This window comes from Sus scrofa, chromosome 17 (assembly GCF_000003025.6).
Source record: "Sus scrofa isolate TJ Tabasco breed Duroc chromosome 17, Sscrofa11.1, whole genome shotgun sequence".
NCBI classification, from domain to species: domain Eukaryota; kingdom Metazoa; phylum Chordata; class Mammalia; order Artiodactyla; family Suidae; genus Sus; species Sus scrofa.
Window position 1 is genome coordinate 41,566,156 of NC_010459.5, and position 16,548 is coordinate 41,582,703.

Genomic DNA, 16,548 nt, shown 5'->3' on the forward strand with positions numbered 1-16,548 from the left:
AGGTGAAGGTGATGGTTGACTCAGGAGACCGGAAGCGAGCCATCAGTTCTGTGTGCAGCTACATCGTGTACCAGTGTAGTCGGCCAGCTCCTCTCCACTCCCGGGATCTGCACTCCATGATAGTAGCAGCTTTTCAGTGTCTCTGTGTCTGGCTGACAGAGCACCCTGATATGCTTGATGAAAAGGTTAGTTTACTGGATCCTCAAACAGTAAATAGAAACAAAAATGTATGCTGGGAAAATGTCTTTTAAATGAGAATATCCAAATTTAAACGCAACATCGCATACTTTAAACTGAATATACTTGTTCGGTTTCAAGAGAACATGTGTCCTTTTGAACACAACTCAAAAAATGTCATCATACAGTTGATCTTTGAACAACATGGGGTCGAACTGTGTGGGGCTGCTTGTTTACAAATTTTTAAAAATAGTATATACAACACCATTACGTGATTCATGATTTGTTGAATCTGCAAATGTGGAACTGTGGATAAGGAGGAGCTATGTATATGGAGGAGGGCTGACTATAATTTATATGTGGATTTTTTTTTTTTTTTTTTTTTTTTTTTTTTTTTTTTTTGGTCACACCCATGGCATGTGGAAGCTTCTGGGCCAGGGATCAAACCTGTGCCACAGCAGTGACCTGAGCCACTGCAGTAGCAACACTGGATCCTTAACCACCAGGCCACCAGGGAACTCCTATTCATGGATTTTTTTACTGTACTCTGAAGGGTCAGCAGCTCTAATCCTCATGTTGTTCAAGAGTCAACTGTGTTTGGTTGCAAATTAACCTTTAGAGAAGTTCTTTTAAAAGATGGGGCTTTAGATAATTTATCTATGAACTATCAAGAATGTTCTTTCTGAGGTTCCTGTTGTGGCTCAGTGGGTTAAAAACCCAATGTTGTCTCTGTGAGGATGTGGGTTTGATCTCTGGCCTTGCTCAGTAGGTTAAGGATAGGCATTGACACAAGTTGTGGCATAGGTTGCAGATGCAGCTTGGATCTGGTGTGGCTGTGGCTGTGGTATAGACCATAGCTGCAGCTCTAATTCAAAGAAAAAAAATGTTCTTTCTTGAAAGGGTAGTAGCCTTGAGATGGCCAGTAGGTACCTTAGTCACTGGTCATCAAATCAAGAGGGATAGTTGATAGCCAGGCTCAAACCTAAAGCACAGCTCATTCTTAAAGTTGCTTGTATCCGAAAATGTCATTTCACATATGCTTCTTTTCAAGTAGACACAAATATCTAGGCTGCTTTCCCTACCATTGTTCCATGTAATACTTTTCTTATGGGAAGGCAGGCAGGTATAAAGAATTCACAGTGTTAAAAAAAAAAAAAAAATCATAGATGGACACGTTTAATCATTTCTTGGAATAAAAAAATTTGCAAAACTGTAAAAAAAAAAGAATTCACAGTGTAAATAAAAGAAGAGATAGCTTTTAATACTGTTGATTAAATCTTAGTCATTTTCATTATGACTTCTGAGGTTATGACACTAGAAATTGCTTAAAAATGTCAATAATTGATGAGCTTCCCTTTGGATAATCTAACATGTTTTAAACCATTCAGGTTTAACTGAATTACTGTTACATCTCTTACTTGGGCTTCACTGTTTATAGTACAGTGAGTTTTACAAGAATTGTGACCGATAAAATTGAATTTATCTTTACTTACTCTCAAAATCTCTGAACACTTAAATTTAATGCTTTAAAAAAAATTGGGGGGAAGTTTATTTAATTATATTGTATGAAGTTAATATATACCTATTAAAGCAAATGAGAAAGAAACTAGAGCCCTACCACCAAAACACAAGCACTATTGGCATGTTGATCTGTTTCCTTGTGTTTTGATAAAATAGATGTATTACGAAAAGTAATGTGCCTTTCCTTCTTCTAGGACTGTCTTAAGGAAGTGTTGGAGATTGTGGAACTGGGTATTTCAGGAAGCAAGTCCAAGAATAGTGAGCAGGAAGTCAAGTACAAAGGAGATAAAGAGCCAAACCCTGCATCTATGAGGGTAAAGGATGCTGCTGAAGCCACCCTAACATGGTATGAAAGTGATTCTACAGGGATTGTGCCTAGGAGCTGGATGGGATTAGATGGGATCCTGTGTTGTTTCATCTCCTCCAATCATTCAGCATTAAGTGACATAATCCGTTTAGGATACTTTGGACCAAAGGAAACTAGGAACTTGGGGCTAAGAGTTTGGGGTCCTTGTTTGTCTCTGCTGGTTGACGGTAATTCAAGTGGTATCATGGTAGAGCTGGAAAGGATTTTGGAGAACCTTACCCACCACCTCACTTCGGTGGCTAAGTGCAGAGACGGGGTATGTCTGTGGTCACACCATTAGGTCTCTTGCTTTGCAGCTTAGTGGTTTGTATTCTCTGCTGCACCATTTATATTACATATTATAGATTCATTCAGCCAAGATTTATGAACTTCTTGTGAACTGGTAATAGGATTGTAAAGATAAATCAGATCCACTTAACCACCCTCAAAGAACTTCTCATCCAATAGGGAAGATAAGATGTGAACACAAATATCTGTAATATTAGGTGAAAAACAGATGCTCTAAGAGAAGAGGTACAAATAAAATGCTGGGTATTGGAAGGGGGAAATGAATGCTTCCAGATTAGGGGAAATCAAAGTAAGATTTCTAAGGAAAATGACATTGACCTGACTCCTAGAGAATGGATAGTTTGGAGCTGTAAGTCAGATTGCAGGGTGATGAAGGCAGCAAGAAAAGACTCGTGTTTCAAGCATTTTGGTAGTGAACGGAAGGAGACGGGTTGGCACCTTGAAAAAGTAGAGAGAGTTGAGAGCGTTTGTGTTTGGCTAGTAGGTGAGCAGAGCAGGAAGAGGAAAGGAAGGCAGTAGGCACATTTATCAACTGAAAGAAAGAGGTAGGTGGAGAAGATTAGGTAGAATCAGTACAGATGGAAAGATGGGGTATATGAAAAAGGGTGGATGTGGACCCAGAACAACATAAAAGCAGGAAGAAGTTATGTCACGTCAGTCTGGGTTGGCTCATCCTTGGTCTTCTTAAAGAGAGAGGTGACACAGCTTGTAGAAGATTTATGTGTAAATCAGCCCTTACCAAGATCCCAGAATGTTTTGAGTTCAGTGACCTTCAATAACTTGGGGCATGTACAATAAATTTGGGTTTATTTCTGTTCCTCTGGGCTTAGGTCATTCCGTAAAGTTTTAGAAGAATACTTGCTTTAGTTTAGTCCTGCTCATTATGCTAATGCTGGGCTTTTGATGACTTTGTGAAGGTTTGGCTCATAGCTAGAAAATCAGGAAAAATGCTTACTGGGACTCTGCATTATACAAAAAATAAGTTTGCTGCATCTTAGCCTGGATGGGACATTCCATTGAGAGTATAATTGGCAGTGAGGATTGGATATGAGCTCGGAGTGAGTAGAGAGTCCTGGGATGTTTCCCACTAACCCAGCCAGGTGTCTCCCCTGCCTTGTCTCTGCTGGCAGCTCTACAAACGATAGCTTCAGTTTCAAGTCTTGAAGAGGGCCCTGAAGAGTCATCATGAAGCATATCCAAAACGAGTTTTCTCTGTCCCTCTCACAGTTACAGCTCTATGTCCCTGTCATTGCTGATTTCCAGTTATGCAGACACAAAACTTTAACTCCTTTTCTCACTTATGAAGCCCATGACTGAGTCCAATAAACTTTAAATTGTTTTTTGGCCACACCCATGGCATGTGGAAATTCCCAGGCCAGGGGTTAAACCTGATCCATGGCAGTGGCAATGCTGAGTCCTTAACCACTCGGCCACTAGGGAACTCAGTAGACTTGACTTTTGAATGCATTTCCTCCATCCCTCTAAGCTCAGATGGTATCCTAGTCCAGACTGCTCTCACTTATTATTCTACTTCTTTTCTACACATCTGTGCTTATTCAGTCTGACCCTACCACACAGCATGGAATTCTGTCCTGTCCTGATCACACCTGGTTATGCTTAATACATGCTAGTGTTGTCTCCCCAGCCTAGACATCGATGATTATGGAATGCAGAGCTGCTGCTTGGTATTTTTCCCTTTGTTGTGCATCAGGATTCTGAAGTCGTTTCAGCAGCTCCTCTGCTTAAGTCACCTTTAAGATTATGTACCAAGTTATTTAGCCTCTAGTTTTGGGATACTTTAACCTCAGAGGTTTCTCATTTCATTTTAGTTGTTAAAAACTTGGTATTTACATTGAGCTGAAATCTCTCCCACTTTAACTTCTACCCATGGTTGTGATTCAAACTTTTGATGATGAAATCCTTTTGTCCAAAGAGTAGCAATATCTGACAACAATGCTTGTGTTCTTTCTGGTTCATTTCTGTCACTACCTTCAGCTGTTTTTCATATGACAGGGTGTTAAAGTACCTTTCAGTGGTGAAGGTTTGACTGTACCTCTCTAAAGGTCGTTCAGTGAGTATAGTAGGCTAAAGGTCTAGTGACCTTTACACTCTGTAGAATATTATATTTTCACTGAAATATCCTTGGAGACTACATTGGGTTTTTCAGAACCTGATAGATTAGCACTAAGTCAACTAAAATCTTTGAGGCTTTTAAAATTTCATTATATTTTTCTTCTTTTATTTTATTTATGTATTTTTTTGGGCTACCTCGTGGCTTAGGAGTTCCCAGGCCAGGGATCAGATCTGAGCCACAGTTGTGATCTGTGCCGCACAGGTCCTCTATGTGATAAGGGATTTCCCTTCAGGTTCATAAGGATTTTAAAATCTTGTCTACGTATTTATCAATAAAGTGGCATGTCTTTATTTCAGAGATATTTCTCTGCCTTTGCAGTCTAGTCATTATCAAGAAGAGAAAATGTGTTTAGGCTGGTGTGATGATCTTAATTACTTGTTCCCTTGCCAGCATCCTATTTGATAATGGCTTAGAATCTTGCATGGAACATAGGCTCACATGGTCCATATGCTTTGTGGCAACCATCTCTGTCCTGTGTTCTATAGAAACCCACATTTTTCCATTACTGGTCTCCTGGTTTTCCACAAATCCTTAGGCCTTAATTCATTGTGAAATTCTCCTGCTTCCTGAACTTCTCAGATAGTCCTCCTCCTAGGAGGAGAGAAAATGAAAAATACCTGTTGAGCAATGTTGCCTTTTAGTATCAGAAAGATTCGGGTTCAAGCATTAGAATGACAGAGAGGAGTTCCCATTGTAGCTCAGCGAGTTAAGGACCAGACAGAGTCTCCATGAGGATCTGGCATTGCCAGAAGCTGCGGCATAGGTCGCAGATGTGACCTGGAGCCGGTTTTGCTGTGGCTGTGGTGTAAGCCTCAGCTGCAGCTCCGATTTGACCCCTAGCCTGGGAACTTTCATATGCTGCAGTTTCGTCTGTAAAAACAGGAAAAAAAAAAAAACAATGGAAGAGAAAGGGAGGGGCCTCTCAAACTGAGGACTGTGATGAGGAAAGTGGCGTTGGGGAATACTAGCTTTCCAAGTAAGTTGCACATGAAGGGCCAGGTGATATTAGGGCTCTAAGATAAAATCTTTCTATTCCTAGCAGGATTCTTTCTGTGTTTCAGTTTCTCAATTAAGAGATGGGAATAATAATGGTACCTATCCCATAGGGTTGTTATAATAACTAAATAAAATAATATGTGTAAAGTGCTTAGACCTAGTGCCTGGCACATGGTAAGGGGTATATATATGTAAGTTATTATTATTCATTGAATATATGCAGAAATCTCTGCGGATATAAACATTTCTGAATGTTAAGACTTGATCACTTGAATTCCAGTTTACAGAACATTTTTTTTTTTTAAATGATCTTTATTTTTTCCATTATAGTTGGTTTACAGTGTTCTGTCAATTTTCTACTGCACAGCAAGGTGACCCAGTCACACATACATGTATACATTCTTTTTTTTTTTTTTTTTTTTTTTGTCTTTTTGTCTTTTGTTGTTGTTGTTGCTATTTCTTGGGCCACTCCCACGGCATATGGAGGTTCCCAGGCCAGGGGTTGAATCAGAGCTGTAGCCACCGGCCTATGCCAGAGCCACAGCAACGCGGGATCCGAGCCGCGTCTGCAACCTACACCACAGCTCACAGCAACGCCGGATCGTTAACCCACTGAGCAAGGGCAGGGACCAAACCCGCAACCTCATGGTTCCTAGTCGGATTCGTTAACCACTGCGCCACGACAGGAACTCTCAGAACATTTTTTGGTATATGTTCTTATTTAACAATTACAGCAGTTCTGTGAGATGTAGCTATTAGTGCATAAAATTCCTTATCTGTAAAATGAGGATTTCTATTCACGGCCCCTGGTTCTGGTCTCTCAATGATCACATATCATCTTAGCCTAAGTTTCCTTGTCTGAAAAATTGAGGGGGGGGTTGGCTGATTCGGGGTCCTTTTCTAGGTCTAGAGTGGTTTAGCTAGCATAATCCTGAAACCTGGAGCAGACACATTTTTAAAAATATATCTTTAGGAGCTTCATGATCTGGAAGTATGTGTAGTCATGTTCCCTGGGTAGCAAATTTAGAGAGAAAATTTCTTGAAAGAGGTTTATTGGAAAGTGCTCTCAGGATCAACCCTTATGGGGGAATGAGGGAAGTAGGACTGAGTGCAGGGAACCACTAAATTGTGATGCATTTGCAACAAAAAGCTCTAGAGCTGGACTGGCCCTTCAGAATTCTCTTTTGTTGGGGCCTAGGGGCTGGAACTTATACCCCTGCATCAGCAAGTCATTGGACGTAAGCTGTCTCAGGAGGAAGCTGTGATCTTGAGTGAAGTGGTTCTCACTGGCCTCTTTAGAGCTCAATTGAAAGCTATGGCCACCATCCCCCTGCATCTGAAGGAATGAATCTTTCAGTTTTGGAGCAGGAAATAAGTGTGGACAGCCCACCATGGCATCCATCATGGGGAGTATATCTGACCCTCAAAGAGGAAGCATGTCTGTGTCAGTTAAAATCCAAAAAAACAGAAGGACAGATTGATTGATGCATAAGGTAAAAACTTAAGCGTTTGCTTTGGGAATTAACTGCTATCTTTTGCATTCTCCATAGTATTATGCAGCTGCTTGGCGCGTTTCCTTCACCCAGTGGTCCTGCCTCTCCTTGTAGTCTGGTGAATGAGACCACTTTGATTAAATACTCCAGGCTGCCAACCATCAACAAGCATAGCTTCCGGTACTTTGTCTTGGATAACAGTGTCATCCTGGCAATGCTGGAGCAACCTCTTGGAAATGAACAGAGTAAGTTTCAGCACTTTGGGCTTTTTCCACTGCTAAGTCAACATGTTAATTGGTACTAACAAGCGGTCTCCAGGATTGGGGAAGGAAAGCTGAAAATTATAAGTATTTTACATTTGTCAAAAAGGCTTCTAGGAGTTCCCTTGTGGCACAGTGGGTTAAGGATCTGGCATTGTCACTGCAGTGGCTCAGATCACTGCTGTGGCTCAGGTTCAGTCCCTGGCCCAGTAATTTCCACATGCCGCAGCCAAAAAAAGAAAAAAAAAGTCTTCAAATTGTGAAATAATAACGACTGAAAAATTGAGGGTCAGAAAATTGAATATACACATTAAATACGATCTTTTGAGGCTCTTTTCTGCATCTGGAATATCAGAAAAGAGCTCCTTAGATTTTGTAAAAAGTTTGTTGGAGTTCCAGTGGTTAACGAATCCAACTAGGAACCGTGAGGTTGTGGCTCGAGCCCTGGCCTTGCTCAGTGGGTTAAGGATCCAGCGTTGCCGTGAGCTGTGGTGTAGGTCGCAGACGCGGCTCAGATCCTACATTGCTGTGGCTGTGGTGTAGGCTGGCAGCTATAGCTCCGATTTGACCCCTAGCCTGGGAACCTCCATATGCCAAGGGAGTGGCCCAAAAAATGGCAAAAAGACAAAAAAAAAAGATCCCAACTAGTATATATGAGGGTATGAGTTCGATCCCTGGCCTTGCTCAGTGGGTTGAGGATCTGGTGTTGCTGTGATGTGGGTTGCAGACGTGGCTTGAATCCCGCATTCCTGTGGCTCTGGCGGAGGCTGGTGGCTACAGCTCCGATTCGACCCCTGGCCTGGGAACCTCCATATGCCATGGGAGCGGCCCAAGAAATGGCAGAAAGACCAAAAAATAAAAAAAAGTAAAAAGTTTGTAAAAATCATTATTTATTACTCTTCCTTCCTTCCCGTCAGGCCACATTGTTCTTTTTTAGTTATTGATGCCACCCAAACAGGCTAGAAATTGGAGGAGTCATCTTTACCTGCTCCCTCCTCTTACTCCCCTTATGTAGTTGGTTTCCACGTTTCTACCTTCCCAGTGACTTTGGAATCGTCTTTTCTCTGTATCCCTCCCGATACAGCCAAATGCAGGATCTTATGATTTCTTGCCTAGGTAATTGCAGTTGCTTCCTACCTGACCTGATTCTCTCTTCATTCAGTTCCAAAGTTCTTTACTCATACCTACATCCTACTTGATGCCACCATTGTCTTTATCCTTAAATGCAGATCTTACCGTGCCAGTGCCCTCCTGAAAATCTTTCAGTGCTTTTCCATTGACAAAACATGCACTGTTTTCCTCCCCTATTTCTCCCAGTTATAAACCATCTCAAGGTACGTGATTACCACAGCAATGCAGACTACTCAAAATCCATTTTTTCCTGATATTAATTGGAATCAGCTGGTATGTAAAGGAAGCATATTCTTATTGCTGGAAAGGTGAAGAAAAGTGAGGGTTACAGAATCTCTGGGCTCACAGAGAGACGTAGGAAATCACCTCGTGTACAGTTTCCTTGTTTACAGGTGAAGAAACTGGGGCTCAGAGAAAGTATGTGACTTGACCAGGGTTACTAGAGAGGTAGATGGTATATATGCTTCTAGTGTATGACTGGGACTAGAATCCAAATTTTCTGAACCTCATACTCTGTTACAGTTTTCCCACAGTGACAGGATTTTCTCCGTTATTAAAGACTTGCCTTCTTATTTTTACAAAGGTGAAAGGGGTTTTAGAGGGCCATGCAAATTCTCTTGAGTATGTATATGTAGGATCTCATAAATCCATAAAGTAAAATGAAACATTTCCCAGTAGTTCAGGGATAAATGAATACCATCACAGGTTTCCGTCGTGCTGTGGTAAGATAGAGTGACTTTAATATGAAACAAATGGGGCCTTTAATCATTGCCCAACTCCAAAAGCACTGGTCCTAAGTCTTTCCTGCCAGCATCCCATCCTTCTCTACCTTAGACCCAGTGATTGTTTGACTTTATTCCCTGGCTTGGGCCAGTTATTCATGATTCCTTCAGCTTCCCACTCCCAAGCCACCCGATAAAGATCTGTAAAATCCCATTATCCCCTCCAGGTTTTCTGGCATGGGGTTAAGTGTCAACTCTTTTCCACAATTTTTAATACTCTGCTACTGTCATTCTAAGTAATTTCATTGCCTTGGAAGTCTGTATCAAAAGTAAAAACAGGAATTCCCGTCGTGGCGCAGTGGTTAACGAATCCAACTAGGAACCATGAGGTTTCGGGTTCGATCCCTGCCCTTGCTCAGTGGGTTAACGATCTGGCGTTGCTGTGAGCTGTGGTGTAGGTTGCAGACGTGGCTCGGATCCTGCGTTGCTGTAGCTCTGGCGGTTAGGCTGGCAGCTACAGCTCCGATTAGACCCCTAGCCTGGGAATCTCCATATGCCGCGGGAGCGGCCCAAGAAATGGCAAAAAAAAGTAAAAACATTGGGGATTTTATAGATGTACAAGGACATTTTAATGGTTCACTGTAATAGTTAATAAATAACAGAAGTGAGGAGTTCCCGTAGTGGCTCAGCGGTTAACAAACCCAGCTAGCATCCATGAGGATGCAGGTTCGACCCCTGACCTCGCTCAGAGGGTTTAGGACCCAACGTTGTGGTGAGCTATGTTGTGGTGTAGGTCGCAGACGCTGCTCGGATCCCTTGTTGCTGTGGTTGTGGTGTAGGGGGGCAGCTATAGCTCCGATTTGACCCCTAGCGTGGGAACCTCCATAGGCCGTGTGTGCAGGCCTAAAAAGACAAAAAAAAAAAACCGAAAAACAGAAGTGAGAGGGAAGTTTAAATAAGTTGACTCCTATAGCAGAGACAAAAGAAGGGACTAGGAAGAAAGATCTGGGTCACTCAGGAAGTCCATCGTGAATTCTTTACCCCTCTTCTTCCTGCCCCTGAACTTCTGCTGGGATGGAACAGTGCCTACATGTGGTGGGCAGTGGTACACAAAGGCATGGGTGGATGTAACATCAGCACTAGACTCTTAACCCACTGAGCCACCAGGGAATTCCCTATTTCATGTATTTTTAAACATGTTTTAAATATATATATAATTGGCACGCTAAAATTCATGGTCTTACTTTTTTTTTTTTTTTGGTCCATTTAGGGCCACACCCGTGGCATATGGAAGTTCCCAGACAAGGGGATCAAAACTCCTCATGGTCTACTTTTAAAATCAAAATACATAATTTCTTTTAAAAATTTTAAGTTTTTTAAAAAAGGGAAGAAAGTGATTGATACAAAGTAAGACAGTAGTAACAATGGTACATGGACATGACAGAATCCACAGAGGTGGTTCATAAAGGATGAAAGTGATATATGGTGAGATGGTACATGGATATGACAAAGTTTGAGAAATACTGTGCTAAGGCTTGATTTTTAGAGGCTGTAAAGTTGACAATAGGGATATTTTATATGTTGTCAGGAATTAAAGCTTTTAATACCAACGTTTTATTCCAGATGATTTTTTCCCCTCTGTCACTGTGCTGGTCCGGGGAATGTCTGGAAGACTTGCTTGGGCACAACAACTTTGCCTTTTACCCAGAGGAGCAAAAGCAAATCAGAAGGTATCCATCAGAAGTTACAGGGAAGTGACTAGGAATGAGTGCGTGTGTGTTTTGTGATTTAAAGGTTAAATAATATTCCAACAAAAATCACAGGCAAAATAAACTTTTTGATCCAAGCCGGATTCTCAGTCAGTGAGTTCACATCAGAATCATCTAGAATTTCAGGTCCACTGAATTACTCTTTAAAGATATCTTCAAGGCATGTGTGTTTTCAAAAAGCTTTCTGGGTAACTCTGACATCTCTACTTACGACTAAGAACTGCTTTTCTGAACAACAGCCCGAATTTTTTTCATGCAGTGTTAAATATCATAAAATTTAGGTACATGCCATTATGAAAAAAATTTGGCCAGATCCTTGATGCCTCTGGCAGTAGGACTTAGTTTCAAATTGTTTCATTCTATTTATAACCATACAATTGGTAATATATACTATAATTTTTAAATATGCAGTATAATTTGATGAAATCTTCCTTTGTGGTGGCACAGCTTATTTTCTTTAATAACAGTTATGTGAATAAAATTTGCTTATGGGCAAAGGTTAGAAAATTCAGATAATAAACTTTAAATCAACTGTGCTCTTACTCTCGAGAAGTAGATAGCCACTGTCACTGTTTTGGTGGATTTCCTTAACAGTATTTTTTCCTTTCTGTATGTAACACTTAAGTAGAATTTTAGTCGTTTTCCGATGCCGTTTTCATTTATCTCATTGTCAGCTTTTACTTAACGTTACTAAAAATTTAGAACATACTTAATAAAACTTGCCCAGCATTGAAGACAGAGACCACAGAATTAGAGCATGTGCCTAAACTAATTGAACATCCTCGGTGTCTCTGTGAAGTGAGATGTTTTGCTGTGTGGAGCTCACCCTCTTCTCCTGGTAGCATCATGCCAGTCACATTCAGCAGCACTATAAGCCACTGAGAGCATTAAAAACTGACTTGGAAGGAGATGAGGACAGGCACTAAAACTGGTTGATAATTTAATATAGGTCATATGTATTTTTATTTAATCCTTACAACAGTCTTGTGATGAGTTATTTCCATTTTTAAGATGTGAAAATGACAGTCGCATAGCTAATACATATTAAAGCAGAGATTTGGAGCCATGAAGACCTAGATTTGGTGCCATACTTTTTCAGTTGAGCATGCCGAGGTTCTAATTATTTAACTCACTGTCTAGAGATGCCTGGTGGACCCAAACTTGCACTTTATTATATGGAATGATTTCAGAGCCCTTAAGGAAAAAGGAGGTTTGAGCCTTAAGCTCTAAGTGCCTTATCTATTGGCCGACCCACTGAATATGCAGGATACAGGCCCGTGCAGTAGAGGTCTGTAACCCACTGATAAATCGTTGTGACTGATAAGTCACAAAATCTACAATAAGTTGATGAACAATTTTTATAAAAATAAAATAGAGTGCACTGGTATGCAGGCTGTTTACCTTTACCATGAATAGTAGTATTTGTAGATTTTTGCTGAGTTCCTGTGTCATGTAATCCTAGGGAAACACAGGCGTCTAAGAGAGCAGGGAAATACATGTCATTACAGATGACACCAAATGTAATAAACATAATGTTATTTGTTTTATTTTAACAGCTTTTTGTGCCTGAACCTCGTCCAGTTCCTAAAAATGATGTTGGATTTAAATATACTGTGAAACATCGACCATTTCCTGAAGAGGTGGATAAGATTCCTTTTGTGAAAGCAGATCTGAGCATTCCGGATTTGCATGAAATTGTCACTGAAGAAGTAAGATAAATTACTATCAGCAGTTGTTAAGAGAATGACTATCAACATTCCTAAACAACTTCTGTGGTCAAGACATTGCCTTTCTTTGGTGTTCCTGGAGGTGATGCGTAAGATGACCTGGGTGCTTGTCATCCAGGAGGTTACCATGTAATAAGATAAATACAGACTGCGGCTGATTGAAGGGAGCTGGATATCCCTTGTAAAGAGGTGGCACGGGCTACCTGGGCTGATCCATGGTTTCACTAGTGTGGTGATGTGATCAGACCTAGTGGAGGATGTTTGGAAAAGGGTGACCAATTCAGAGACCACTATGACAGTCCAGGCAGGGGATAGGAAGAACTGCCTTATTGATAGTGGAAGTTTAAATGTATGTCATGTCTTGAAGAGGTAGATCCAGACAATTGTAGATTAATGAGGGAAGGAAAAGAGCCCAAAGAACTTTAGATTAGGGCCTTAAGTGACAACGATAATGGTGCCATTTACAGAAATATAGGCATTAGCAAGAGGACAGGTTTGGGAAGATGGGAAAAATTTATGTGATTTTAGATTAATTTAGAAAGTTAACTAGATTAAGTAATTGGCCTCTTAGGTCAAGGGAGAAGAATTTTAAGAAATGGAAGACAGGGGTATGTCAGGGAATGAGAGAATAAAAGGCAGGAATGGAAGTCACCTGCAGTATCAGCTGCTAGAGAGATCAAGGAGAAGGAGCCCGAAGAAGAGGCCCCTAGATTTTGGCATGAAATTATAGGTGACCTTTGAGAGCAGGTTCAAAGAAGTATTAAAGTATAAGGCTCAGAGGAATGGATGGTTAGTGAGGAAAAGGCAATGAATATAAATTTACAACGTTACTGTTGGCAGTAAAGGGAAGGGTACAGAGTGGATAATAGTATGAGGAAATAGCCTCGCTAAGGAAAGGCAAGCCTAGTTTCTCTTTTTCTTTCTTTTATTAATTCAAGAATGCTAGGAATATGAACATTCTTAGAGGTAGAAGGAGCCACTGGAGAAAAGACTACACCTGCTAATACTGTAAGATGGGCCGGGGAAATGGTAAATAATAGAGTAAGGCCCTAGAGGCAGTAGGGTCAAGAGGCTGTGTGCTTGTGTTTAGAAAAGGGATACTTGGAGTTCCTGTCATGGCACAGTGGAAACAAATCTGACTAGTATCTCTGAGGACGAAGGTTTGATCCCTGGCCTCACTCAGTGGGTTAAGGATCTGGAGTTGCCCTGAACTGTGATGTAGGTTGCAGACACAGCTCAGATCTGGCATTGCTGTGGCTGTGGCATAGGCCAGCGGCTACAGCTCCAGTTAGACCCCTAGCCTGGGAGTGTCCATGTGCTATGGGCGAGGCCCTAAAAAGACTTAAAAAAAAAAAGGAAAAGGGATTTTTCCGATAAGACAGGAAAGAAGGAGAGGGTAAGTGAAGGTTCAGAGCCATTTAGAAGTGGGAAGAGGGAAATCGAAATAGCTTATGTAAATTTTAATCTTAGTTCTTAGGAATGAAATAGAAAGGCAAAGATGGTTCTTAAAATTGCCAGGCAGCCCAAGTAGGTTAAAGTAGTATTATCTGTAGTAAGGTTATTTAACTTACTCTGGTGACTTTCTTCAAAAGTCCTTGGTATCTGGAGGCATAAGTTAAAAATTTGAATGTCGTGGAGCCTGACGAGGTGAATATGGAAGCATAAGGGACAACATAACAATAATACCCTCTCCTAACATAATGCTTAGGAGAGGGTATTAATACATCAGATTTGGAGATTTCATTTTGGGTGGGAAGTTGGTAAAGCCAGGAGGATGCTAATGGCTTTGGGGAGAGGTTGGTTGCCTCCCAGTGATAGTCTTGGAGGGTGAGGATGTGGGTGAGCTGGAGGAAGGGAATTTCAGAATTGTAGCTCTTAGAAGTGCAGCACATCTGAATACGAAGTGTGTCATGGATGGCCAAAGGTGTGAAGCTTGAGGAGGTTGTAGGAACATAAGCCAGGTTGTTCACTGAAAAGGATGGCACTTTAACAGAATCGATCAGAAGGGAAGCAGAGGGGTCAGGGGAAGTCTCCACTTGTACGACTAATCCACATGGTTGTGGACTTCAATGAGGGGATCATTGCAGGATGAAGATGGACAGGGGTACGGAGGAGGGGGTAAAGTGATCTGGGAATTGGCAGGCATCTGGCAGAGAGCAGCAGCTCTGCCATTGTCTTGCCTCTGTGAAGGGAAGCAAGGACAGAATGTTTCATTTACAGCAAGGAGATGAGGAATTTTTAAGGCCGTAGGGACGTGTTTTGGGTATTTGTTTTAACCTCGAAATGGATTTGCTTGGTTACATACTCTGTACGAAACTGAAACTAAATGTTCATCACTGAAAGTTATCTTCATTTACTTTGTTACTTGTAGCTTTATTTTCATTTAAAATTAAGATTAATCCTATCACTTTTATAATAGTTCTAAAAAATGAAATATTTGATTCATTCCAGTTAGAAGAGAGGCACGAAAAATTAAGGAATGGCATGGCCCAGCAGATTGCTTATGAGATACACCTTGAACAACAAAGTGAGGAGGAATTACAGAAGAGAAGTTTCCCTGATCCGGTTACAGATTGTAAGCCCCCTCCTCCTGCCCAAGAATTCCAAACAGCACGCCTTTTTCTTTCACACTTTGGATTTTTGTCCTTAGAAGCATTGAAGGTAATTTTCATAAACTTTTATGAGTGAATATATTCATAAATAATATTCAACTGATGATAATGAAAGCAGTTTTCTGAGGATAGGAGGAATTTAAAAAGCAAAAATTGTTTAGTTTCACACCCTTCATGCAAGTAAATGAAATTCTGGGATGCTGCAGGTTGCAGTCTGAGCTCCGAGACAGTTTTCCCATGAATGTACTCAGAGTTCTGAGAAGCCTGCCCTGATAATACATCCACCTCTGAATTTTCCTAGGTGATGTAGGACTTATCTCACACTTATTAATGAAATCTATAGATAAATAGAAAAGGAATGTTGAAACTCCCCCCCCCCCCCCCCCGTCAACTTTCCTGCTGACCAAATAGGCTACAGTTGCTGACTCTGCTCTTTCACATCACTTTCAATAAGCACTTGTTATGTTGTGCAGCTTCTAAGATCAGACTATTTAGGTTTATGTCCTGGCATCACTACTTACCAGCTATGTGATCTTGGGCAAGTTGCCCAACTTTTCTGAGCCTTAGTTCCTCATCTGTAAAATGGGGGGTGATGAGAATTTTCACCTCGTTGTGGTCGGTCGGGTACTTCACACCTGAAGCGCTACAATACATAGTACAAAGTAAGCCAGGCTCTAAGGTAAATATTGCCATTGTTCTTAACTCTGTTATCCTCAAAACACTTTTACAAGAAAAGTGATGCTGTCTCTAGTTGACAGATATGGAAACAGGGCCTCAAAAACGTAAAATAGGATGTGGATTTAGAGCTTGTACTAAGGCCTATTTGTTTTGAAAAGCGCAACCCAGGATTATCAGGCAAGAAGTTGCTTATTGCACAAGCTGCCCCCGCCTTTAGTCTCCAGCAGCTACTAGGTTAAAGGCCATTTAACTTCTTAGGAAAGCAGAGGAGAACATTGCTGTCTGAGTTTGGATTTCAGCCTGTAGAGGAAAAATATTTTCTTACATTGTAGAAAATTGAGTTAGTGGTGGGGAGTAAAAACAAAACAAAAGTAAAAAAGTAAACCAAAAAAGCAGAAGAAAAGAGCAGAGAGAGAAAATAATGAAAAATGTACTGGTAAATGTGGAAGGTAAGAGTTCCCCTTGTAGCTCAGTAGGTTGTGAGCCCAACTAGAATCCATGAAGATGTGGGTTCCATCCCTGGCCTCTCTTAGTGGATTAAGGATCTGGCATTAGAGTTCCCTTCATGGCTCAGTGGTTAACGTACCCAACTAGGATCCATGAGGATGCAGGTTCAGTCCCTGGCCTCGTTCAGTGGGTTAAGGATCCAGTGTTAACGTGAGCTGTGGTGTAG

General features: G+C 41.1%; 1 protein-coding gene across 7 annotated transcripts in view; it reads left to right on the forward strand.

Annotated features, from left to right (window-relative positions):
- RALGAPB (Ral GTPase activating protein non-catalytic beta subunit) overlaps positions 1–16,548 on the forward strand; it is a 99,148-nt gene that overhangs the window by 58,400 nt on the left and 24,200 nt on the right. For all 7 annotated transcript variants that reach the window (XM_021078139.1, XM_021078132.1, XM_021078135.1 and 4 more), the window contains 6 exons: positions 3–185; positions 1,893–2,044; positions 7,034–7,221; positions 10,713–10,819; positions 12,415–12,567; positions 15,037–15,246. In XM_021078139.1, coding sequence (XP_020933798.1) covers positions 3–185; positions 1,893–2,044; positions 7,034–7,221; positions 10,713–10,819; positions 12,415–12,567; positions 15,037–15,246 — 993 coding nt within the window. The remainder of the gene's footprint in view (positions 1–2; positions 186–1,892; positions 2,045–7,033; positions 7,222–10,712; positions 10,820–12,414; positions 12,568–15,036; positions 15,247–16,548) is intronic.